Raw genomic sequence first — 27,596 nt, 5'->3', positions numbered from 1 at the left:
TTCTCTAAAATAGGTTATAGGCTACATGTGCACCACCAAGTCAGAACAGTAGGCTAAAGTTATGAGGGGGAAAGAGACCAAATAATTAAGGTGAGGTACATGGGCTGCTAACAGCTTACTAAATAACATACACTTAGTATTACTTTATTGGCTACAGTATACCTTGGCATATTACATCATTTATGCAGCAGAATACAATACATTTTTGGACTCACCTTGTTGTGCTGTGCTCACTTGAACAGGAAGGTGGTGCGGCAGTCCTTCTTGTGGGCAAATCTTGGCATGAAACTTTGTCATCAAAGTCTGGCTTTCTCTGGATTCATGACAACTGCTTTCAAGACAACTGGGAACTCTGAAAAAACAAGGTTGAGTCATGACATCAGTGATCTTCAGGTCGGAGCTCTAGAAAGAAGCGAGTTCCCGACTTGGAATTCCGAGTTGGATGACCGCTCAAACCTTTTTTCCCAGTCGGAGCTGTTTTTTTTCCAGAGTTCCCAGTTGTCTTGAACTCACTGAAGTCTGAGATTTCCCAGTTCAGAGTTTACAGTTGTCTTGAACTCACTGAAGTCTGAGATTTCCCAGTTCAGAGTTTACAGTTGTTTTGAAGGCGGCAGAAGTCATGCTGGACTGACCGCATGGTCAATGTATTCAACCTTTTCTGGCCCAAGGTGTTGCGTGTGAATGTTTATCCTTTTAAGCTTGGAAAATACCTTTAAACCCAGACTTGGACCACAAGCAGGCAGGGGAATAGCAGGCAAGGGAAGCGAAATACTAATTGCTTTGCAACGCTTGCAGTTGCCACTGATTCCTTCCAACCCACTCATTGTTGAATTTGCAATTTCCAACTTGTGTAATGTTTATGTCCAATGGCCGATGAGCATCGATACGTTTTATCTAGAATTTCTCTTCATATGACAAGGATTGAAAATGATTTGCCAGTGTCAACGTGATTCATGATGATGACTACTTGTCTTGCTTGTGTAACGCCCTGGCCATAGAGAGGGGTTTTTGTTCTTTATTTTGGTTAGGCCAGGGTGTTACATTGGGTGGGCGTTCTATGTTCCTTTTTCTATGTTTTTGTATTTCTTTGTTTTGGGCCGTGTGTGTGGCTCCCAATCAGGCACAGCTGAAGCTCGTTGCTGCTGATTGGGAGTCACACATAAGGAGCATGTTTTTCCTTTGGGTTTGTGGGTAATTGTTTCTGTCATTGTTTTGTACCAGACAGGACTGTTTGCTGTCGGTTTACTCTTTTCTTGTTTTGTATAGTGTTCATGTTGTTGATATTAAATTTCTAATAATGAACACTAACTCCGCTGCACCTTGGTCCACTTCTTCAGACGACAGCCGTTACAGAATTACCCACCACCAAGGGACCAAGCAGCGGAAGAGGGAGGTCCGGGCGATGGAGGAGACGCCAGCCAGCAGACGGGGTCGCTGGCGTCGGTCGAGGAAACCCGGAAGACACCCCCAAGAAAATTTTGGGGGGGGGCTAATGGGGTGGTCCGGAAGGGCAGAGGAGGAGCCCAGACCACTGCTCTCGTGGGGGATGACGGCAGAGGAGGAGACGCAGATGAGGTGGTTTATTGAGGACCTGCTGAAGGAAGATCTGGAGGAGGAGCCATGGGAGGCGGAGTTGCGCGCTGTGTCGCCAGTGCGTCCGCACAGCCCGGTGCGTCCGGTGGACATGCCCAGCACATGCCGTGCTAGGAAGGGCATCCAGCCAGGACGAGTGGCAAAACCGGCTCCACGCTTCAGTTCACCAGTGCGTGTTCACAGTCCTGTCTGGCCCGTCCCTGCTCCCCGCACCAAGTCCACAGTGCATGTCCCCAGTCCTGTCCGGTCCGTCCCTGCTCCCCGCACCAAGCCCAAGGTGCGTGTCCACAGTCCTGTCCGGCCCGTCCCTGCGCCCCGCACCAAGCCCAAGGTGCGTGTCCCCAGCCCGCCAGTCAACAGTCGTCGGAGCTGCCCGCCAGTCAACAGTCGTCGGAGCTGCCCGCCAGTCAACAGTCGTCGGAGCTGCCCGCCAGTCAACAGTCGTCGGAGCTGCCCGCCAGTCAACAGTCGTCGGAGCTGCCCGCCAGTCAACCGTCGTCGGAGCTGCCCGCCAGTCAACCGTCGTCGGAGCTGCCCGCCAGTCAACCGTCGTCGGAGCTGCCCGCCAGTCAACAGTCGTCGGAGCTGCCCGCCAGTCAACAGTCGTCAGAGCTGCCCGCCAGTCAACAGTCGCCAGAGAGGTCAGACTGCGCTGAACTGCCGGAGTGGCCAGACTGCGCTGAACTGCCGGAGTGGCCAGACTGCGCTGAACTGCCGGAGTGGCCAGACTGCGCTGAACTGCCGGAGTGGCCAGACTGCGCGGAACTGCCGGAGTGGCCAGACTGCGCGGAACTGCCGGAGTGGCCAGACTGCGCGGAACTGCCGGAGTGGCCAGACTGCGCGGAACTGCCGGAGTGGCCAGACTGCGCGGAACTGCCGGAGTGGCCAGACTGCCCCGAACTGCCGGAGTGGCCAGACTGCCCCGAACTGCCGGAGTGGCCAGACTGCCCCGAACTGCCGGAGTGGCCAGGGACGCCCGCCAGCCCGGTGAGTCCTGTGCCTAGGGACAGGCCTCTGTCATGTCTCCCCAGCCTGGTGAATCCTGGGTCAGTGCCGTCGGAGCAGCCAGGGTCGCCCGCCAGCCGGGCGCAACCATCGCCGCCCGCAAGCCGGGAGCAGCCAGGGTCGCCCGCCAGCCGGGCGCAACCATCGCCGCCCGCCAGCCGGGCGCAGTCAGCGTCGCCCACCAGACCTTCGGCGCGGCCAGGTGCGCCACCTAAGAGGGCGACGTCAAGGGTGGAGCAGAGGCCACGTCCCGCACCTGAGCCGCCGCCGTAAGAAGGCCCACCCGGACCCTCCCCTTCAGAGTCAGGTTTTGCGGCCGGAGTCCGCACCTTTGGGGGGGGGTACTGTAACGCCCTGGCCATAGAGAGGGGTTTTTGTTCTTTATTTTGGTTAGGCCAGGGTGTTACATTGGGTGGGCGTTCTATGTTCCTTTTTCTATGTTTTTGTATTTCTTTGTTTTGGGCCGTGTGTGTGGCTCCCAATCAGGCACAGCTGAAGCTCGTTGCTGCTGATTGGGAGTCACACATAAGGAGCATGTTTTTCCTTTGGGTTTGTGGGTAATTGTTTCTGTCATTGTTTTGTACCAGACAGGACTGTTTGCTGTCGGTTTACTCTTTTCTTGTTTTGTATAGTGTTCATGTTGTTGATATTAAATTTCTAATAATGAACACTAACTCCGCTGCACCTTGGTCCACTTCTTCAGACGACAGCCGTTACAGCTTGCTAGCTAAGATTTTGAAAGTATGATGTTGACATGTTGTCACGAATCCCACCGAAGGTGGCTCCCCTGCCTGCTCGGGCGGCGCTCGTCGTCGCCGGCCTACTAGCCGCCGCTGATCCCTTTTTCCTTTTCGGTTGGTATGTCTTATTGTTTGCACCTGTTCCTTATTTCTGTATCTTGATTTGTGGTTATTTAAGCCTGTTTAGCCCGCCCAGGTTTGTGCGGGATTATTTTCGTCAGTGTGCTTTTTTTGGATGTGCTGGCTATCTGCTTGAGTTATTTTCTTTCCGAACTGTGGACCCGTTGTGTATGGGTTGGGCACGTAGTTCTCACGCCTGTTGTGTTGACGTCGACCGTTGTCAAACCAGAGAAAAATAAAACTCATTTTTCTTACCTCTGCTCTCTGCGCCTGACTCCTACCACCACTCCTAGCAATCGTGACACATGTACAATCAAAGCTACGGTAGATATAATGGGATTTGACGTCATTTTATCTGTGGCCAATGACCTTGAGCATTCTTGGATGGGCACTTCTATGTACATCTATGGCAGCACTCAAGGGGCTTGAACGTTCTAGCTCTCCCTGTAGATTTTGCAGTGACGTAGTGTCCCCATGAGTGACAGAACACTGAGCCAATCATGGTACAACTATAGAAGATTACTAACCCCTACACTCTGTATTTTCCGCTGGCTGCCCCACCACCACTAAAAGCACTGAGCCAGGCTGAAACACCTGCAAATGTGTTTTTACATTGTTTGCAAACTGATATGTGACACACAGTAATGGTAAAATAACATGCAAAACAAGCAGGGCTCAAAACAGGTGGGTCTCTGCCCCACCTGCCCTGAATGACGAGTCGCCACTGAGCCAGGGGCATACTCCAACACTTAGACATCATGTACAAACAAAGCATGTGTGTTTAGTGAGTCTGCCAGATCAGAGGCAGTAGGGATGACCAGGGATGTTCTCTTAAAGTGTGTGAATTGGACCATTTTCCTTCCTGCTAAACATTCAAAATGTAATGAGTACTCTTGGGTGTCAGGGAACATGTAAAAAGTACATTATTTTCTTCAGGATTGTAGTAAAGTTGTCAAATATCAATAGAACCTCAAAAACGGCTTAAGTAGTTCTTTAAAGTACTTTTACTTAAGTAATTTACACCACTGCAATATTCAACTGTAAAGGTCACTCCTAGACTACAGTTGAAGCCTACATACAGTAACCTATAAAAACCTTCCAATGTCACTTTCTAAGTCTATAATGAATGCATGGAAAGGAGTGCATAATAAATAGAGAATAAATAGAGCAATAGAAATGACAGGTGATATTAATAGATTTAGTGGCCTAGCATTTCCCATGACATTTGATTGTAATAGTTTGTTCCCAATATTGAAGCCTGGGGACATGGCACCGTTAATAATATCATTAGGGAGCTGTTCTCTCTGGGGGTTGCTGCTGTCTTTGTTCAAGGCTGCACCCCGCCCTAGCACGCCTCCATACTCACTTTGTCATGGGTCCACGAATACACCGCACACTACGGATAGAAACACCGGTGGTCTCGGTAACATCGGTGGTAGTGAGGGAGGAGCCCACATCTCTTCGAGAATTTGGCTGGCGAGGTGAGGGCGTGCACCGATGCGCTCACTGCGGGTAAAAAAGAAAAGGACCCCCCACCTACTCCTGAATACGTGCTCGCCACCCTTCAGTCTTTCCCTTTCTCGCTTTTGCGTGCACGCACCTAAACCCGTCCGCCCCCCTGTCACTACTCTCGTCCCTCTCTGACCCACAGTCACTCGAACACATTTATACACATGCGGGTGGAAGGCGGATTCTGAAATCTCCGTGAAGATGGTGGTACCGGGGCCGTTTTTTAAAACTGTGCTTGGATAGTTCACATAACGCTTTACAGCGGTATCCATTGTGCCTCTTCTGGAAAGAAAGACCGGCGAATGGCCAGACAACGGGGAATAGAAGAACATCTCAAAGGGATAGAGAGGATCGGACGGGAAGTGCGTTTAAATAGCTAAACCCGCAAATCTGCCTTGAATAAAATAGAAGTATTTGGACAGAAGAAAAAGACGCCTGCTTCTTCATGCAATTGAGTTGAAGTGGGGGATCAAGGAGCCGCTTGTCTGTTCAGGGAGGACTCGGTGTCCGGGGGATACGAGAAGGGGAGAAAGCTTGTAATTAGCCCATATTCCCCACTTGCTATTCGTCTGCGACTCAATGGGAAGAATAGTGGCGTGGGAAAAGTTTCCATCACACGAGCAAAGGAGGACGGAAAGGGGCTACATACAACCAAGACTGGCTTCAGCCGTGGCCCTGTATGGATGGCAGACTGAAGTTTACTGACAATTCAATTGCCGGTCACTCGTGGAATTATGGGAGAACCCAGTTATCAGGAAATTAAAATAAATGTTATGTTGACTTGACTGTTATTGTTTGATTGTATTATCAAAACAATATTTACTCAACACAGACTGAGCATGGGCTGGATACAATAAAGTAGGTATTTGCGCGTGTAGGCCTACACTTGATCTCCAATTCAATTGTAGGTCTACTACATTTTGCAGTTCTTTGCTCCATTCTGCCACCTTGTCCTCTTCAAATTGCCCACTTCTATCAGCGTGGATCCCCGGGAATTGGAGGCGCAGCTTTGGAAATTCCGAAGAGGGAACTCAGGAAAGGACGGGGCTCCATCCATAGAAATACTTACGAATAGGCCTTTTCCCAATCACAGCAAGAGCATGTGGGTAAAGAAGGATAATGGGCATTAGACGTCACTGTTTGTTTTCTCTTTCTTGTTTATGGGAAGACATTTCCGCCTTAAATAACCCGGCATATGTCAAACAATAGTTCCGTAACTGTGGCTTTTCGTGCGATGCCTTTACAACGCCGGCGCTTGGGTTTATTTGGGGAATACAGGATCAAGTTCTACACACACTGTTAAGTGTTTACGCGTGAAGTTTGAAAGGATTATTTTTCTCATATATCTCTGTAAATTGGAAGCAATTTCTGAATGCATTATAGTCTACTTGCTTAAATGCATTAACATGTAATATATCACATATAAGAGAGGACAGGCAGGAGGCTGTAGACACGAATATGAATGCAGACGGGATCTAAAATCAATAGAGGATTATTTTGACAGTGCATGTATAAAGAATGGCTATGCAGGCAGTCAAGTAGTGAGAGCATGAAGGAATTTGATCCAGGTTTCAGTTGTTATTATCTGAAGAATTTGTACCAATATACCAGTAGTCTACAGTCGGCTATTTAGTCAGGGGAGAGCATTGGAAATGCTACTGAAGTGCTACTGAATACTACTAAAGTAATATTACACAACTAAGTTTCTACAGTCAACATAATTATGTTATGGAAGATTTTGACTTCTACCCAAATCTTTTTCAATGAGTCAAAAACAGTTGTCAGTACTTGGACAGGAACAGAATGAACTGTACAGACACAAGTGCGTCAAAACAGAGGGGAAGGTATAAGAATGCGACTATTGACGTCATGAGGGGCAATAATTAACAGGTCAAAATCCAGTACAGGCTAACGTGTCACACTTTTTCTTTGGAGATGTTTTCTGTTAGTGCATCATTTATTTCCCCCAACTTTTGCTTTTAATTTACACTTGTTCTAGTCTAGAGGGTACCACACTCAATACATTCATAGCCTACATTGCCTTGCAAATAGCAATTAGCTCTATTGTTGTCTAATTTCTGTTAGGTTAAAAAGCAACATGGCATCCCCTCAACATCAGCAGTTGCTGCCTCACAACACAGAGGTGAGCTGTGACTCAAGCGGCGAGGGCAGCGTCTCCGTGAGGATCAGCAGTAGTGTCAAACACAAGCACGGAGGAGGAGCCGGGGCGCTGGGTGGCATGGGAGGAGGCTTCATGGGGGGAGGGTCCAAACACTGCAAGTACAGCATCTCCTCTAGCTGCAGCTCAGGAGAGTCTGGGGTTCTCAGGCCCGTGGTTAAGGGGCTGCGAACCCAGAGGAAGATGCCCCAGCTGTTCGAGAGGTCTGCTGGGCACTTCTGGGACCCAAAGTTTGACTCTCCCATCCTGGAGGAGGCATGCAGGGAGAGGTGCTTTCCCCAGACTCAGCGGAGGTTCCGTTATGTCCTCTTCTACCTGTTCGCCGCCAGCCTCCTCTGGGGGGTGTACTTCAGTGCCAACCCCGACCGGTGTGACCGAACTGCCTTCCTCGTCCCCACCGCCTGCTTCCTCCTCTTCTGCCTCCTCCTCTTCCTGTTGACGTTCACAAGGATCTACACCCGCTGCTACAACCAGGCGTCACTGCTGCTCATCGTGGTGACCTTTGCCGTCACCCTGGCACCCCAGATCCAGACAGCCGGCTTCAGGGACCTGGAGACCCTCCCTCCTGAGGATGTGGTGGAGGATGTGGGGAACTTCAGTGGCATGGAGCCCAGGAATGTGACATTCAACCGGGACTTACCCACGGGCAGCGCCTGCCTATCTCCAGTAGGGACCTTCTCCCTAGGCATGGAAGTGCTGCTGCTACTCTACAGCGTCCTCCATGTCCGACTCTATGCCTCAGTGCTACTGGGACTTCTCTACTCTGTGCTCTTTGAGGCTCTGGGATGGCTTCACCTCACCCAGGCTGCTGGGTATGGTTGGAGCCAGGCCTCGGAGGGGTCGGACTCTGACTGGGACACTCTTCGCTGGCTGGGGCCAGCCAAAGCTTTGCTCCACCTGTGCGCCCACGCCATCGGCATCCACCTTTTCATCATGTCTGAGGTGCGATCGCGAAGCACCTTCCTCAAGGTGGGCCAGGCCATCATGCACGGCAAGGACCTGGAGGTGGAGAAGGCGCTGAAGGAACGCATGATCCACTCTGTGATGCCTCGGAGGGTGGCTGACGACCTGATGAAGCAGGGTGACGAGGAAGGCTTGGCGGGCGGGAGCTCGGCTAAGCGCTACTCCAGCAGCGGCGCGGCGGCCGTCATCTCCAGTCCCAAGAACAACAAGAGGAATAAGACCTCAATCCCGAGAGGCCAGATCATCTTCAGACCCTTCAACATGAAGCGCATGGAGCCCGTCAGCATCCTCTTCGCGGATATCGTAGGCTTCACCAAGATGTCTGCCAACAAGTCGGCCCACGCTTTGGTGGGGCTCCTCAACGACCTCTTCGGACGTTTCGACCGGCTGTGCGAGCTGACGTGCTGTGAGAAGATAAGCACCCTCGGGGACTGCTACTACTGCGTGGCAGGCTGCCCTGAACCTCGGGCCGACCATGCCTACTGCTGCGTAGAGATGGGGCTGGGCATGATCCAAGCCATCGAACAGTTCTGCCAGGAGAAGAGCGAGATGGTTAACATGAGGGTGGGCGTCCACACGGGGACTGTCCTGTGCGGTATCCTAGGGATGAAGCGGTTTAAGTTCGACGTGTGGTCCAACGACGTGAACCTGGCCAATTTGATGGAGCAACTGGGCGTGGCCGGGAAGGTGCACCTATCAGAGACCACCGCCAACTTCCTGGATGACCGGTACCAGCGGGAGAACGGACGGGTCACTGAGAGGGTTGGACAGAGCGTGGTGGCGGACCAGCTGAAAGGTACGTGACCAGCTGGTTGCTAGGCGGGGCTTGCACATCTGTGGGAATGGGTTGTGATTTATGTTATTGCTTTCAGTGGTGGAAAAAGTACCCAACTCTCATACTTGAGTAAAAGTAAAGACACCTTAATAGAAAATTACTCAAGTAGAGATGAAAGTCACCCAGTAAAATACTACTTGAGTAAAAGTCTAAAAGTATTTGGTTTTAAATATACTTAAGTATCAAAATAAGTGTAATTGCTAAAATATACTTAAGTATCAAAAGTAAAAGTATAAATCATTTCACATTCTTTATATTAAGCAAACCAGACGGCACTGTTTTCTTATTTTTTTTATTTACGGCTAGCCAGGGGAAACACTAACACTCAGACATTTACAAATGACGCATGTGTGTTTGGTGAGTCCGCCAGATCAGAGTCAGTAGGAATGACCAGGGATTTTCTCTTGGTAAGTGAGTGAATTGGACAGTTTCCCTGTCCTGCTAAGCATTCAAAATGTAACAAGTACTTTTTGGGTATCAGCGAAAATGTACAGAGTAAAAACGACATAATTTTTTTAATGTATGTAGTGAAGTAAAAGTTGTCCAATTTTAATAGTAAAGTACAGATACCCCAAAAAACGACTTAAGTAGTACTTGAAAGTACTTTTTCTTAAGCTTTCCAATATTGCCAGGCTGTCAGGAGTTAGGCACAGATTGAGATGTTTTTGTGATTGCTAAATGTAACATGATATCCAGTCTTGTGTATTTGCTTTAGCATCGCATGGAGAGAGTAAGAAGCAGTATTGATATTGATCTCTCTATGCGGTGGAACATTTTAACATACACTGGGACTTTTCTTGTTCAGCTTGTTCTGCCTTACTGACGGCCTCTCTCTATCAAATAAAATTTGATTTGTCACATGCGCCGAATACAACAGGTGTAGCCCTTACCATGAAATGCTTACTTACAAGCCCTTAACCAACAATGTAGTTTTTTAAAAGTTTTTTTTATTTCACCTTTATTTAACCAGGTAGGCAAGTTGAGAACAAGTTCTCATTTACAATTGCGACCTGGCCAAGATAAAGCAAGCAGTTTGACACATACAACAACACAGAGTTACACATGGAGTAAAACAAACATACAGTCAATAATATAGTAGAAAAATAAGTCTATATACAAAGTGAGCAAATGAGGTGAGATAAGGGAGGTAAAGGCAAAAAAGGCCATGGTGGCGAAGTAAATACAATATAGCAAGTAAAACACTGGAATGGTAGATTTGCTGTGGAAGAAAGTGCAAAGTAGAAATAGAAATAATGGGGTGCAAAGGAGCAAAATAAATGAATAATTACAGTAGGGGAAGAGGTAGTTGTTTGGGCTAAATTATAGATGGGCTATGTACAGCTGCAGTGATCTGTGAGCTGATCTGACAGCTGGTGCTTAAAGCTAGTGAGGTAGATGTGTTTCCAGTTTTAGAGATTTTTGTAGTTCGTTCCAGTCATTGGCAGCAGAAAACTGGAAGGAGAGGCGGCCGAAGGAGGAATTGGCTTTGGTGGTGACCAGAGAGATATACCTGCTGGAGCGCGTGCTACAGGTGGGTGCTGCTATGGTGACCAGCGAGCTGAGATAAGGGGGAACTTTACCTAGCAGGGTCTTGAAGATGACCTGGAGCCAGTGGGTTTGGCGACGAGTATGAAGCGAGGGCCAGCCAACGAGAGCATACAGGTCGCAGTGGTGGGTAGTATATGGGGCTTTGGTGACAAAACGGATGGCACTGTGATAGACTGCATCCAATTTATTGAGTAGGGTATTGGAGGCTATTTTGTAAATGACATCGCCGAAGTCGAGGATCGGTAGGATGGTCAGTTTTACGAGGGTATGTTTGGCAACATGAGTGAAAGATGCTTTGTTGCGAAATAGGAAGCCAATTCTAGATTTAACTTTGGATTGGAGATGTTTGATATGAGTCTGGAAGCAGAGTTTACAGTCTAACCAGACACCTATTTATTTGTAGTTGTCCACATAAGTCAGAACCGTCCAGAGTAGTGATGCTGGACCGGCGGGCAGGTGCGGGCAGCGATCGGTTGAAGAGCATGCATTTGGTTTTACTTATATTTAAGAGCAGTTGGAGGCCACGGAAGGAGTGTTGTATGGCATTGAAGCTCGTCTGGAGGGTAGTTAACACAGTGTCCAAAGAAGGGCCAGAAGGGCCCGTTTAAGAAATAGAGTTAATGTAAATAGTCTGGGTGGCCATTTGATTAATTGTAATCTATCGGTGCTCTACTGATGCAGCAAGGTCACCTAACGGCAGTTTCGCAACACAGGCAGCAGTAATAAGGACGTTACGGCTGTTCATTTTCACTTAGTAAACCTATGTGGTTTTTATGAAAACCCTGACACCTTTATGCTGCGTTGTTTATGTGCTGCAGTACGGTACACCCATTTCTGAATGAGAGCTTTATATAGGGCCAGTAGGGACACTACATCAAAGGTGATTGGTGGTTCCCTCATTGTTGTCCGTGACAGCGAGACACGTGGGGCCTGGCACTGGTCAAGGTCAGCACCTGCTTCACAGTGTCGTATGTCATACGTTGGGGACATCAGGAACAGGGGGGTTCAGTCTGTCGGGAGGTGCCCTTTGTGGCTGACTGGGTGTTGGTTTTATGTGACACTGAACCACAAACAGACGGTTGTACCCCTCTCTCCCCTGTCCTCCCACTTATTTCTGTTCGTTGTTCAGTTATACTGCCTGCCTGCCTGCCACCCAGACGTCGTCCTTAACCTGTTGGGGCTAGGGGGCAGTATTTGCACGGCCGGATAAAAAACGTTGGAAGCCAGTGGAATCGCGTGGCGCGAAATACAAATACCTCAAAAATGCTATAACTTCAATTTCTCAAACATATGACTATTTTACACCATTTTAAAGACAAGACTCTCGTTAATCTAACCACATTGTCCGATTTCAAAAAGGCTTTACAGCGAAAGCAAAAGATTAGATTGTCAGGAGAGTACCCTGCCAAAAATAATCACACAGCCATTTTCAAAGCAAGCATATATGTCACAAAAACCAAAACCACAGCTAAATGCAGCACTAACCTTTGATGATCTTCATCAGATGACACTCCTAGGACATTATGTTATACAATACATGCATGTTTTGTTCAATCAAGTTCATATTTATATCAAAAACCAGCTTTTAACATTAGCATGTGATGTTCAGAACTAGCATACCCACCGAAAACTTCCGGTGAATTTACTAAATTACTCATGATAAACGTTGACAAAATACATAACAATTATTTTAAGAATGATAGATACAGAACTCCTTTATGCAATCGCGGTGTCAGATTTTAAAATAGCTTTTCGGCGAAAGCACATTTTGCAATATTCTGAGTACATAGCTCGGCCATCACGGCTAGCTATTTTGACACCCACCAAGTTTGGGACTCACTAAACTCAGAATTACTATTAGAAAAATTGGATTTCCTTTGATGTTCTTCGTCAGAATGCACTCCCAGGACTTCTACTTCAACAACAAATGTTGTTTTGGTTCCAAATAATCCATAGTTATATTCAAATAGCTCCGTTTTGTTCGTGCGTTCAGGTCACTATCCGAAGGGTGATGCGCGAGCGCATTTCGTGACAAAAAAATTCAAAATATTCCATTACTGTACTTAGAAGCATGTCAAACGCTGTTTAAAATCAATTTTTATGCTATTTTTCTCATAAAATAGCGATAATATTCCAACCGGGCAACGTTGTATTCATTCAAAGGCTGAAAGAAAAAAAAATGGAGAATTCTCGTGAACGCGCATCTCAGTCCCACTGTCCCCAGGCTGACCACTCACAAACTCTCCTGCTGTTCTTTGCCCACAGACAACAGACACCCCATTCCACTTTCTGGCGGCTTTAGAGAGCCAATGGAAGCCTTAGAAAGTGTCACGTTACAGCACAGATGCTGTATTTTCGATAGAGATGCAACAGAAGGACAACAAATTGTCAGACAGGGCACTTCCTGTATGGAATCTTCTCAGGTTTTGGCCTGCCATATGAGTTCTGTTATACTCACAGACACCATTCAAACAGTTTTAGAAACTTTAGACTGTTTTCTATCCAAATCGACTAATTATATGCATATTCTCGTTTCTGGGCAAGAGTAGTAACCAGTTTAAATCGGGTACGTTTTTTATACTGCCCCCTAGCCCCAACAGGTTTTAACTAACCTCCAGACGAGCTTCAACACCATACAACACTCCTTCCGTGGCCTCCAACTACTCTTTAATGCAAGTTAAACTAAATGCATGCTCTTCAACCAATCGCTACCCACACCTGCCCGCCCGTCTAGCATCACTACTCTGGACGGTTCTGACCTAGAATATGTGGACAACTACAAATACCTAGATGTCTGGTTAGACTTTAAACTCTCCTTCCAGACTCACATTAAGCATCTCCAATCCAAAGTTAAATCTAGAATCGGCTTTCTATTCCACAACAAAGCATCCTTCACTCATGCTGCCAAACATACCCTCGTAAAACTGACTATCCTGCCGATCCTTGACTTTGGCGATGTCATTTACAAAATAGCCTCCAACACTCTACTCAGCAAATTGGATGCAGTCAATCACTGTGCCATCCGTTTTGTCACCAAAGCCCCATATACTACCCACCACTGCGACCTGTACGCTCTCGTTGGCTGGCTCTCGCTTCATATTCGTCGCCAAAACCGCAGGTATATTTCACTGGTCATCTCCAAAGCCAACTCCTACTTTGGCCGCCTTTCCTTCCAGTTTTCTGCTGCCAATGACTGGAAAGAATTACAAAAATCACTGAAGCTGGAGTCTTATATCTCCCTCACTAACTTTAAGCATCAGCTGTCAGAGCAGCTTACCGATCATTGCACCTGTACACAGCCCATCTGTAAATAGCCCACCCAACTACCTCATCCCTCATATTCTGCACTATCCATCACTCCAGTGTTTAATTGCCAAATTGTAATTATTTCGCCACTATGGCCTATTTATTGCCTTACCTCCCTAATCTTACTACATTTGCACACACTGTATATAGATTTTTCTATTGTTTATTGACTGTACGTTTGTTTATCCCATGTGTAACTCTGTGTTGTTTGTGTCGCACTGCTTTGCTTTATCTTGGCCAGGTCGCAGTTGTAAATGAGAACTTGTTCTCAACTGGCCTACCTGGTTAAATAAAGGTGAAATAAAATAAAAAATAAGTGCCACTATTTATGCAACGGCTTTTCTTTATAAATGGAGATGTCAGCAATTTACAGTGCATCTGCTCCGCCTCGTTTCAGCCTCTCTTCTCTCTCTCTCCGTCTCCGTTCTCTCTCTCTCTCTGTCTCCTTTTCGCGCTCTCTATTCCTCACACTGTCCCTTTCTCCCTGCTAAATCGCATAACCCCAGAGAGACCAGTAATTCGTTTTTATTTGATGCATTAATGCAAATACCTCTGGAACTTAAACTCTGGCTTAATGGCCCTTTTCATCATCTGGAGAATCAGTACATTATCACCTAGCAGTAATGAAGTTATGGTGCCAAACGTAGCTGTGTTTGAAAGGCTGAGGGATTGAACCGCCACTAAAATGCGCAGAAATGAAAATCACTTATTCTGGTCTCGACCTGTTTCTCTCTCCAGCCCTAGCAGTATCAGAGGCTAACGCTACACAACTGTCTTTGTGGGCAATGATAGACCTACCATGTTTTGATTCAGTGAGATTGTTGTTGGTGTGTCGTGGAGTCATGTATCTAATGAATATGTGGCACTACCAGTATACTCTACCAGTATACTCTACCAGTATACTCTACCAGTATACTCTGCAGTGTGTAGTCAGGGTTTTCAGTTCAAAATGACGAGTCACCTCACTCATTCCCACGACCCTGCGTCCCACATGCAAGGGGAAAGGCCCCTTCACATCTAGTAGGTGGATGCTGTGCTGGCTGACCTGTGTGTCACATCTCATCATTTTTAGACGCTGGGCGAGGAACTCTGCAGAAAGAAACATTGAGGCCTTCACATATATACAGGTAGGGGACAGTCCTTTCCCAGCTAGTAGGTAGATGCTGGTTTGGCTGACCTGTGTGGGAAAGATATGAACAATGTCATGCAGTACATCACATGATTCTGAGCTTCTGGCTGAGACACTGCAGAAAGAAATACTGAGATTCTTATTCCAACTTTAATAGTGACAACGTTTCGGTATAAGGAAGGACTATATATTGTGGATGCCTTTTTGTGTCTCTGTGCCTGTGTTGGATCACAGTGGTGCCAACCAGGGTAAATGCCTGTGTGTGATTCTAGAGCATGAAGTCAATCTGAGCATTGTCATAGCATTATAACAGCATGGCAGCAGCTGGCGGGCGGGCTGGCGGGCGGGCTGGCGGGCGGGCTGGCGGCGGGGGCCGACGCCTCAGCAGGTGCAGCCGGTCAGCTGGAAATGATGGATGATGGCGGGAAGGAAGATTCTTCTCTGTCAGAGACACCACCGCTCCTGTTTGTCAGGCAGCCCCTGGAGGGTCTTTAGTAGGCCACACACACACCAGCAGGCGTGAAAAAGCCCTGAAACCCAACGATGGTTGAATTTTTTTATGGAGTGGTCGGGCCCGTTATGCTCTCTCCATCTGAGGGAAAATGGTGTCTTTTAACGGGTCCCCAGGCGCCTGTCCTAGACCGTCTGTGTAGTGTTCGTTTCCCTTCTCCAATCTCTCCCTCCCTCCCTTCATCTATCTCTTATCCATCTCTCTCTCTTCTCTCCCTCTGTCCCTCTCCCTTCTCACTGCCTCTGCTTCTCTCTCCCTCCCCCCTCTCTCACTCTCCCCTCCCTCTCCTCCCCCGCTCTCCTTCTTCCTCATCCTCTCACCGATACTGTCTGTTAGGGCCGTTTCACACTGCATCTTTGATGTGTGGGCGTGTTGCTCTCTCTGTGACTTTACCACCATTCCATTTCTCAACACCATGACTCATGGTTACAGTCAGGTCATTGTAACATTGCGCAGTGAGAACAAACCTTCAAGATTGTGTATTTTAGTCAGCATATATAGTGTGCCAAGTAGCCTGTCTCTGTCTATACACTGCACAACTCTAGCACCAGTCTCTGTCTATACATTGCACAGCTGTAGCAGCAGTCTTCAGCCAAGGAGTCAGCGTGTTATGAGCTTGCCAGGTGAGTAATGGGGCTATATTTACATTTTAGTCATTTAGCAGACATTTTTATCCAGAGTGACTTACAGGAACAATTAGGGGTAAGTGCCTTGCTCAAGGGCACAATGGCAGATTTGTCACCTAGTTGGCTCGTGGATTCTAAATAGCAACCTTTCGGTTACTGGCCCAACGCCCTTAACCAATAGGCTACCATAAGTGCCCTTTACTTAACGGACAGAGGAAGAAGTGATTTGCAGCGCAACATTTCTCGCTCGTTAATTAGATTCACGAGGGCGAACGCACCTGCCCTCGTCACGCTCCCTTTTTCCCTGCCTCAGGTTAAATGTACCGTTCCCACTCCTCTGACTCCCCCCTCCTCCCCCTCCTCCCCCTCTCCTCCCTTCCCTCCATGATTTATTCAGTTCACTTCCCAAGATGTATCCTGTCCTTGTAGATTTTCTTGGCCCGCTGAGAGAGCTAGCTGTCAGGAGGAGAGAGTTGTGCTTGTTCGCTGTGAAAAATCTTCCCCACTGTCTTAGCGTACATAAACTAGAATAAATCATGGTGGGAGGGTGTGGATTCTGGCAGGGTCGGCGCTCTTCGCTCGCCCAGCCGTGGGAGTAAATGGCTTTGACCCAGACACTAATCGTTGTGCCACTGCCCTCCCTCCGTGGTCTTGATGTTCTTTTGAGTTAGTTAATGTCTCACTCTTAGTGTTCAGGGCCTTCAACGCTTTTTTAAAGCTCCATCGCGTTCACAGGCCAAGATTGTATTCAAGCCTTTTTTAAATCTATAACTGGATCTTTTTCCCCTTTGGCACTGCTAAGCCAGGCCGAGCTGTAGGCCTACTGGGCTGGACTGGTTATGCATCCATCATAGTTGCTGGAACTGTGCTGGAAAGCACATAGTGAAAATAAAATATCCAAGCCACCCAGTTCAGGATGGCTCTATTATCTAAAGTGTGAATCAGGCATTTCATTACACGCATGCTTAAACACACATGGAATCATGTAGTATCCAAAAATGTGTTAAACAAATCTAAATATATTTTAAATTCTTCAAAGTAGCCACCCTTTGCCTTGATGACAGCTTTGCACACTCTTGGCATTTTCTCAACCAGCTTCACCTGGAATGCTTTTCCAACAGTCTTGAAGGAGTTCCCACATATGCTGAGCACTTCTTGGCTGCTTTTCCTTCACTCTGTGGTCCAATTCATCCCAAACCATCTCAATTGAGTTGAGGTCGGGTGATTGTGGAGGCCAGGTCATCTGATGCAGCACTCCATCACTCTCCTTCTCGGTCAAATAGTCCTTACACAGCCTGGAGGTGTGTTGGGTCATTGTCCTGTTGAAAAACAAATGATATAGTCCCACTAAGCACAAACCAGATGGGATGGCGTCTCGCTGCATAATGCTGTGGTCACCATGCTGGTTAAGTGTGCTTTGAATTCTAAATAAATCACTGACAGTGTCACCAGCAAAGCACCATCACAACTCCTCCATGCTTCACGGTGGGAACCAAACATGCGGAGATCATCTGCTCACCTACTCTGTGTCTCATAAAGACAAAGCGGTTAAAACCAAAAATCTAAAATTTCCACCAGTTTAATGTCCATTGTTCGTGTTTTTTGGCCCAAGCAAGTCTTCTTCTTATTGGTGTCCTTTAGTAGTGTTTTTTGTTGTTGCAGCAATTCGACCATGAAGGCCTGATTCATGCAGTGTCCTCTGAACAGTTGTTGAGATGTGTCTATTACTTGAACTCTGTTTTGCATTTATTTAGGCTGGTAACTCTAATGAACTTATCCTCTGCAGCAGAGGTAACTCTGGGTCTTCCATTCCTGTGGCGGTCCTCATGAGAGCCAGTTTCATCATAGCGCTTGATGGTTTTTGCGACTGCACTTGAAGATCCTTAAAAAAAATTTTTCAATGTTCTGTATTGACTGACCTTCATGTCTGAAAGTAATGATAGACTGTCATTTTGCTTTGCTTATTTGAGCTGTTCTTGCCATAATATGGACTTAGTCCTATTTGGTAAAAGACCATCTTCTGTATACCACCCCTACCTTGTCACAACACAACTGATTGGCTCAAACACATTAAGAAGGAAAGAAATTCCACAAATGAACTTTTAACAAGGCACACCTGTTAATTGAAATGTATTCTAGGTGACTACCTCATGAAGCTGGATGAGAGAATGCCAAGAGTGTGCAAAGCTGTCATCAAGGCAAAGGGTGGCTACTTTGAAGAATCACAAATATAAAATCTATGCACTTTTTTTGGTTACTACATGATTCCATATGTGTTATTTCATAGTTTTGATGTCTTCACTATTCTACAATGTAGAAAATAGTAAAAATAATTAAAAACCCTTGAATGAGTAGATGTGTCCAAACTTTCGACTGATACTGTAACTGTTTACAATTTATTGTTGTGTTTGTAGCCTCTGGCTGAGTGCCAAATAGTTAAATGTCACAGGTGCATCCTGTTAAGGATGAGCTAACCAGCCCCGAAGTGACGCTCTAATAATAGCCATTCTGGATCTGCTTGTGTCTGTCTACATGGTGCTAATAAGTCATTTTGACATTGTTTTTAGTCTTTCATTTCCTTCACTAAAATTGCTGACTGTATGCAGAATGCCTTGTGAGTTAGTTGAGATGTGAATACGGTGTTAGCCGAGGAAGCCTAGGCTTAAACAGTGAAGTTGACAGGTCTGACTCTGAATCATTGGGGAAATGGAGTGCAGTCTTCTGAAGGAGCGCAGTATCCTCTGTGATTAGATTTAAAACGGGCGGCAGGTAGTCTAAGAGCGTTGGGCCTGTGGTAGAATTACAACATTATGTTAATCACATTACTTTTATATTAGAATGTATTCCTATATTAGTACATTCACACTCTGTTTTTATGGGAGGCAACATAATAGGGGTTTTAGAACTCTCGTGTCTGTGAACTGAGAGGAGCCTCTGAGATTTAACGCTGACAGTCGATTTACGATGGCTTGGTGATAAGACAACATTCCATTGACGTGAACGTTCGATTAAGGCAGCCTTCTGCACCTCTCTGATTCAGAGGGGTTAAAAGCGGAAGATACATTCCAGTTGAAGGCATTCAGTTGTACAACTGACTAGGTATCCCCCTTTCCCCTTCTATCCCTGACAAAGAGCAGTCAGTGAGCACCTCTTCAGAAGTGGCTTTTTGATCTCCGCGTACCTCTCTCCCCCTGTCTCTGTGTGGTCCCAACGGTCGGTATATCTGTCTAGTGTCTGTCTGCCAGCTTGTCTATCCGCCCGCCTGTCCGTCTGCAATGTTTGCCCGGCCCCCTGTTGTCCCTATCTCAGTGGAAATGGGAGCTATTTTGGGCTCTCGCCCTGGAAATTACCTGGCTGTGTCCATCCTCTCTTGGTGACTAATTCGGAGCGATGGCACCTGCAGAACATCACGCTATAGTTGGAGCTAAATGTCAACATCGTAGAAATAGAGTTACTAGAATGGGCATCCCCTTTCAAGTCAATGAGACCATGATGGGTGGACTAGTAATTCTATTTCTACAGTTTGTATGGCTCTCTTTAGTCTGTTTTAGATGACAGAATTCAGGTGACAGAATTACAGCGCTCGGACCAGAGCTGGTTATGCTGCTTTGAAGTGGATGGATCATATTATTATATCATATTCTTGTTGAATGTAGAACCCTGACCTTCTCCAACTGTACCGCTGAGCTCAGTGGTGTACTGCTTCTGCTAGGGAGCTGGGGCGTAGACCTGGGTTCAAATACTATTCAAAATCTTTCAAATACTTTGACTGTTTGCTTTAGCCTGCCTGGAGTGTTAAATGGGTGGAGTTTGCGGTTTTGGACGTATTCTATTGGTTCCATTTTGCCAGGCAAGCTCAATCAAACACAGCACAAATGATTTCAAATAGTATTTGAACATAGATCTGCTGGGGGAGTGTTGGATCACATCACTCTCCTCCTCTCTAGGGACATGTTTAATTAAACAGGACTGGGTCATCTTATCTAGTCGAAAGTGATTAATGCTAGTAATGCTCACTTGTTACATCTTCCACACAGGCCAGGGTTGGGTCTGCCACTCTATTCCCTATATAGTGCACTGCTTTTGACCAGGGCCCATAGGGGTTTGGTCAAAATTAGAGCACTATATAAGGTATCCGGTGCCATTTGGGACGCAGGCCTGGCATTCAACACATATTTCTCACTAATAACCCAAAACACATCAGGTCTTTGCCAATACATTTTTATCATTAGACATGTTATTGATTCTCTATAATAGGGCTGTCCTGTTGGTGTAATTTATGAAGCGTTGATGTGTCCTGAGAAGGAAAAAGGGCTTTGGGGATTAGATATCACAGAGAATCGACTAGAAAACGGAGGCTTGTCTGTGTTATTAATCTCTCTCTATACGGTCAGGCACGCACACCGTTCACTGCTTCGTGATTGGGTAATTGATTAGCTTCATTGGAATGTATTTGGTTGGAAAGAGTGGGACCCTGGTAACTGCAAATAGTCAAGATGATGAATGTTCATACATCCCTGCACACCAAACGGGTTGTTATTCAGTTCAGCCCCAGAACAGGTACCTGTTATCGGTGAAGCCACACACACGTAGACACACACACACACACGCGCTCACACACACGCTGCCCAAACACAATGCTACAGTAGTCTATAGTGATCCACACTACAGAGTTCTCTGCCTGCTTGTGATTCAAACAATCCTCTGTACACTGTGAAGATTACTAATGCAGCTACCTGTGACATTGACAAGGAGAAATGACGCTAGCTCGGAGGTTGTTTTCAGAGAGCCCAGAGGGCGAAATGGAGCGAGGGAGGAAAAAGAGGTAGGGAGGTAGAAATAGATGGAATGAGAATTGGAGCACGGCCTATTAGCAATGTATTGCTGCAGGCTGCTATGAGGCTGTCCCAGCCGAGTCCTCTGGGTCGCCCGGCGGAATATAGCAGAACCACAGCAAAGATCTGGCTGAGGTACTCTAACAGGGTTTCATGGTAAGGTCCAGTTAAGCTGGAACCCTGTTACAGACACTTGAGCGTTGATTGTGTGTGTCTTTGTGTGTGTGTGTGTGTGTGTGCACATGTATACTCATGCCTATACTGGCCCTCCGTTCAGAGCTTGAACAGGACTGTTTCTGTCCTGAAGTCATTTTAGTTAAGCCTCAGAGCTCAAATCACTACATAGTAGTGGGTGGGTAAGCTGTGGAGGCAGCTGCAGGGATGGTTTGTAAGACTATGGGTAAATAGATCCTGGGGATTACCATTATGCTGCATACTGCAAGTGGCGGCGGGAGAAGGGTGTGCTTTCATCTAAGGCCTGGGGAGACTGGGGACAACGTGACTGCACAGTGTAGAGTGAAGACAGAGGGCTGGAGGGGACAGGAGACTGTAGAGTGAAGACAAACAGACAGGCTGCAAGGCTGGAGGGGACAGGAGACTGTAGAGTGAAGACAGACAGGCTGGAGGGGACAGGACAGGGCACAGGAGACTGTAGAGTGAAGACAGACAGGCTGGAGGGGACAGGACAGGACAGGGGACAGGAGACTGTAGAGTGAAGACAGACAGGCTGCAGGGCTGGAGGGGACAGGACAGGGCACAGGAGACTGTAGAGTGAAGACAGACAGGCTGGAGGGGTCAGGACAGGGGAAGGGACTCCACGGGCCAGAGCTAAATGCTCAATTTCATTGATGGAAACATTCTGTACATTGCAGATAGAAATAGAATGAATAGAGCTGACACAATTCCCTATTCCACATAACAGACAATAACATCTGTTCTACACCATACATTTCTATCTGAATGTTGTGTAACGTTGCATCCTCCTGAACAGATCAAATCAAATTTTATTAGTCACATGCGCCGAAAACAACAGGTAGGCCTTACAGTGAAATGCTTACTTATGAGCCCTTAACCAACAATGCAGTTTCAAAAATCCGGATAAGAATTAGAAATAAATGTAACAAGTAATTAAAGAGCAGCAGTAAAATAACAATAGCGAGACTATATACTGGTACAGAGTCAATGTGCTGGGGCACCGGTTAGTTGAGGTAATATGTACATGTAGGTGGAGTTATTAAAGTGACTATGCATAGATGATAACAACAGAGGGTAGCAGCGGTGTAAAAGGGGGGAGGGGCAGTGCAAATAGTCTGGGTTGCCATTTGATTAGGTGTTCAGGAGTCTTATAGCTTGGGGGTAGGAGCTGTTTAGAAGCCGCTTGCCGTGCGGTAGCAGAGAGAACAGTCTATGACTAGGGTGGCTGGAGTCTTTGACAATTTTTAGGGACTTCCTCTGACACCGCCTGGTATAGAGGTCCTGGATGGCAGGAAGCTTGGCCCAAGTGATTTACTGGGCTGTTTGCACTACCCTCTGTAGTGCCTTGCGGTCGGAGGCCGAGCAGTTTCCATACCAGGCATTGATGCAACCAGTCAGGATGCTCTCTGGTGCATCTGTAGAACCTTTTGAGGATCTGAGGACCCATGCCAAATCTTTTCACGACTGTCTTGGTGTGCTTGTACCATGTTAGTTTGTTGGTGATGTGGACACCAAGGAACTTGAAGCTCTCTACCTGCTCCATTGCAGCCCCATCGATGAGAATGGGGGCGTGCTCGGTCATCTTTTTCCTGTAGTCCACAATCGTCTCCTTTGTCTTGATCACGTTGAGGGAGAGGTTGTTGTTCTGGTACCACAGGGCCAGGTCTCTGACCTCCTCCCTATAGGCTGTCTTGTCGTTGTCGGTGATCAGGTCTACCACTGTTATGTCATCGGCAAACTTAATGATGGTGTTGGAGTCGTGCCTGGCGGTGCAGTCATGAGTGAACAAGGAGTACAGGAGGGGATTGAGCACGCACCCCTGAGGGGCGCCCGTGTTGAAAATCAGCATGGCGGATGTGTTGTTACCTACCCTTACCACCTGGTGGCGGCCCGTCAGGAAGTCCAGGATCCATTTGCAGAGGGAGGTGTTTAGTCCCAGGGTCCTTAGCTTATTGATGAGCTTTGAGAGTACTATGGTGTTGAAAGCTGAGCTGTAGTCAATGAATAGCATTCTCACATAGGTGTTCCTTTTTTCCAGGTGGGAAAAGGCAGTGGGGAGTGCAATAGAGATTGCATCATCAGTGGATTTGTTGGGGCAGTATGCAAATTGGAGTGGGTCTCGGGTTTCTGGGATAATGGTGTTGATGTGAGCCATGACCAGCCTTTCAAAGTACTTCATGGCTACAGACGTGAGTGCTACGGGCCGGTAGTCATTTAGGCAGGTTACCTAAGTGTTCTTGGGCACAGGCACTATGGTGGTCTGCTTAAAACATGTTGGTATTACAGACTCGGACAGGGAGAGATTGAAAATGTCAGTGAAGACACTTGCCAGTTGGTCAGTGCATGCTCGCAATACACATCCTGGTAATCGCCGGCCCTGCGGCCTTGTGAATGTTGATCTGTTTAAAGGTCTTAATCACATCGGCGAGCGTGATTACACAGTCTTCCAGAACAGCTGGTGCACTCATGCATGTTTCAGTGTTATTTGCCTCGAAGTGAGCATAGAAGTAGTTTAGTTTGTCTGGTAGGCTTGTGTCACTGGGCAGCTCTCGGGAGTGCTTCCCTTTGGGGTCTGTAATGGTTTGCAAGCCCTGCCACGTCCGACGGGCATCAGAGCCGGTGTAGTACAATTCAATCTTAGGCCTGTATTGATGCTTTGCCTGTTTGATGGTTCGTCGAAGGGCATAGCGGGATTTATTATAAGCTTCCGGTTTAGAGTCCGGCTCCATGAAAGCGGCAGCTCTAGCCTTTAGCTCAGTGCGGATGTTTCCTGTAATCCATGGCTTCTGGTTGGGGACGACATCATCAATGCATTTATTGATGAAGCCAATAACTGATGTGGTCTACTCCTCAATGCCATCAGAGTAATCCTGGAACATATTCCAGTCTGTGCTAGCAAAACAGTCCTGTAGCTTAGCATCTGCTTCATTTGACCAATTTTTTGTTGTTGATCTAGTCACTGGTGCTTCCTGCTTTAATTTTTGCTTGTAAGCAGGAATCAGGAGGATAGAATTATGGTCAGATTTGCCAAATGGGGGGCGAGTGAGAGCTTTGTATGCGTCTCTGTGTGTTGAGTAAAGTTTTTTTTCCCTCTGGTTGCACATTTAACATGCTGATAGACATTTGGTAGAACTGATTAAGTTTCCCTGCATTAAAGTCCCAGGCTACTTGGAGCGCCGCCTCTGGGTGAGGGTTTTCTTGTTTGCTTATGGCGGAATACAGCTCATTCAATGCTGTCTTAGTGCCAGCCTCAGTCTGTGGTCGTATGTAAAGAGCTACGAAAAATACAGATGAAAACTCTATAGGTAGATAGTGTGGTCTACAGCTTATCATGAGATACTCTACCTCAGGTGAGCAATAGCTCGAGACTTCCTTAGATGTCGTGCACCAGCTGTTATTTACAAAAATACATAGTCCCCCGCCCCTTGTCTTACCAGACGCTGCTGTTCTATCCTGCCGGTACAGCGTATAACCAGCCAGCTCTATGTTGATAGTGTCGTCGTTCAGCCACGACTCTGTGAAGCATAAGATGTTAGAGTTTTGAATGTCCTGTTGGTAGTTTAATCTTCCGCGTAGGTCATCGATTTTATTCTCCAAGGATTGCACATTTGCAAGCAGAATGGAAGGAAGTGAGGGTTTACTCGATCGCCTACGAATTCTCAGAAAGCAGCATGCCCTCTGGCCCCTTTTTCTCCGCCGCCTCTTCACGCAAATCACGGGGATCTGGGCCTGTTCCCGAGAAAGCAGTATATTGTTCACATCGGGCTCGTCAGACTCGTTAAAGGAAAAAAAGGATTCTGCCAGTCCATGGTGAGTAATCGCAGTCCTGATGTCCAGAAGTTATTTTCGGTCATAAGAGACAGTAGAGGCAATGTTATGTTCAAAATAAGTTTTAAAAAAAAGTTGCAAATAAACAAACAAAAAACACAAACGGTTGGGGACATGTAAAACGTCTGCCTTCTTCTCCGGCACCACTTAACAGGCCCCTGCTGTATTGTAGCTTCTAACTAGTTAGCCAGCCACCCAGCAGTACAGCACACATCCCTGTAGACTGACACCTGTGACATCATTAGCTTAATCTGCTGGGCCCTGTTCATTGGCCGTTTTGAACCCGAGTGAAACTGGTAAGGTTCTACCTGACCTTGTCTCTTTACAACACAGATATTTATTTTTCTGCTGCAAAGGGTTTTGCTACAGAGTTCCTTGCTGAACAGGACTCAGTACTCAGCAAAATGACCTGTGTCATGTTGGGTGAATTTGGCAACCGATACGTACAGCAAGGTTATTGTAGAGTTTTATAGTGCCAGTCAATCAATTATGCTATGTCATAGGCTACAGTACAATGCCACTGCTCAGCAATATCAGAACAGGCCTATTACCCGTTACATGCTGTGTGGTTGCTCAAACAAGGCGTGTGTGTGTGTGTGTGTGTGTGTGTGTGTGTGTGTGTGTGTGTGTGTGTGTGTGTGTGTGTGTGTGTGTGTGTGTGTGTGTGTGTGTGTGTGTGTGTGTGTGTGTGTGTGTTAGAAATCCCTAACTGGATCCACAGTAGAGGATAGCTGTCTCTCCAGCGGAGTGTCTGGTTTCTATCCTCTTCCACTCTCTCCTTGACCCTGCCCTGAGGGAGGGTCAAGGAGAGAGAGAATCAGAGCACCGCTGTCTGTCTGTTAAAGAAACATAAACACTTCATAACCAGGGACCCACTGTTTACCAGCAATGTCTGCAATAAACATGGCTGTCTTTAGAGTTATATTGGCAATGTAGCCTGTTGTTGTCAGAAGGCGTCAACATTAAGGCTATGTGTACACCTGATGATAGTAAGTTGCAAAGGCAAAGCTGTGTATAAGAGCATAAAGTGGACAAATAATCCGCATAACCTACTTTGAATAATACTAGGTTTTAGTCAGTAACCTTGGTTAGAGTTTAAACACTGGAACTCTGCTTTTCACATTCTGTTTTCCAGCATGGATTCCATCAGCTACTGTGTAACCAGGCCAGCTCTTTGCAGTTCGGTCAGAGACAACTGACCATTTAGTGTTATTGGATAATTAGCGGAGTGTTAATAGATGTCTCTGACCTTGTCTGGCTGTCTGCCTGCTCAGTTAATAGCAAGGTCAGTGCCAGTGGTCAAGCGTCCTGGATGTGCGTTGGAGTGGGCAGGAAGGGTACAGGCGGGGAGAGGGGGGTAGACGGGCACTAGCCTGGGGTCAGGAGGCACCGTACCAGCTGCTCTGCTGCTTTGGCTTCTGCTTACAGATCACACTGCCAGCCCAACCCCCTCTCTTCAGCAAGGCCACCATCACTGGAAAAATCCTGCTGTGTTCCCTTGTGTCCCCATCATGTTATTCATGTGATCTTGTTTAAGTTGTCATTATTTAGTAGAGGACATGCTGTAGGCACCAGAATGTGTCTGGTGCCCTCCCTTTCTGTTATTTCATGGATTGGATCCTCTTGGTTTGCTTACCATCAGTAACCTGTATGCTCTGTTGGTTCTCCATCAGCAGTGGGGACTGCTGAAACAGATTTTCACCAGGATATAGACATGTTGTATCCCTTAACCATAATGGAGCAGTTTCTGATTTTCACCAGCATATAGACATGTTGTACCCCTTAACCATAATGGAGCAGTTTCTGATTTTCACCAGGATATAAACATGTTGTACCCTTTAACCATAATGGAGCGGTTTCTGATTTTCACCAGGATATAGACATGTTGTACCCCTTAACCTTAATGGAGCAGTTTCTGATTTTCACCAGGATATAAACATGTTGTATCTCTTAACCTTAATGGAGCAGTTTCTGATTTTCACCAGGATATAAACATGTTGTATCCCTTAACCATAATGGAGCAGTTTCTGATTTTCACCAGGATAAACATGTTGTATCCCTTAACCATAATGGAGCAGTTTCTGATTTTCACCAGCATATAGACATGTTGTATCCCTTAACCATAATGGAGCAGTTCCTGATTTTCACCAGCATATAGACATGTTGTACCCCTTAACCATAATGGAGCAGTTTCTGATTTTCACCAGGATATAAACATGTTGTACCCTTTAACCATAATGGAGCGGTTTCTGATTTTCACCAGGATATAGACATGTTGTACCCCTTAACCTTAATGGAGCAGTTTCTGATTTTCACCAGGATATAAACATGTTGTATCTCTTAACCTTAATGGAGCAGTTTCTGATTTTCACCAGGATATAAACATGTTGTATCCCTTAACCATAATGGAGCAGTTTCTGATTTTCACCAGGATAAACATGTTGTATCCCTTAACCATAATGGAGCAGTTTCTGATTTTCACCAGCATATAGACATGTTGTATCCCTTAACCATAATGGAGCAGTTCCTGATTTTCACCAGCATATAGACATGTTGTACCCCTTAACCATAATGGAGCAGTTTCTGATTTTCACCAGGATATAAACATGTTGTACCCTTTAACCATAATGGAGCGGTTTCTGATTTTCACCAGGATATAGACATGTTATACCCC

The 27,596-nt window shown here is 46.6% G+C and overlaps 1 protein-coding gene across 4 annotated transcripts in view; it reads left to right on the top strand.

The window, feature by feature from the left end:
* Positions 1–5,070: 5,070 nt before the first annotated feature.
* Positions 5,071–27,596, top strand: part of LOC115206444 (adenylate cyclase type 9-like) — a 96,573-nt gene continuing 74,047 nt past the window's right edge. Inside the window, exons 1-2 of one of the 4 annotated variants that reach the window (XM_029773488.1) lie at positions 5,071–5,825; positions 7,053–8,905. In XM_029773488.1, the coding sequence (XP_029629348.1) occupies positions 7,066–8,905 (1,840 nt within the window). In that variant the 5' untranslated portion in view covers positions 5,071–5,825; positions 7,053–7,065. Of the gene's footprint in view, positions 8,906–27,596 lie in introns of all 4 variants that reach the window. The other 3 variants (XM_029773461.1, XM_029773480.1, XM_029773470.1) reach the window with 3 other exon arrangements.

Source organism: Salmo trutta, chromosome 1 (genome assembly GCF_901001165.1).
Source record: "Salmo trutta chromosome 1, fSalTru1.1, whole genome shotgun sequence".
NCBI lineage: Eukaryota > Metazoa > Chordata > Actinopteri > Salmoniformes > Salmonidae > Salmo > Salmo trutta.
This window is presented reverse-complemented; position numbering and strand designations above follow the sequence as displayed.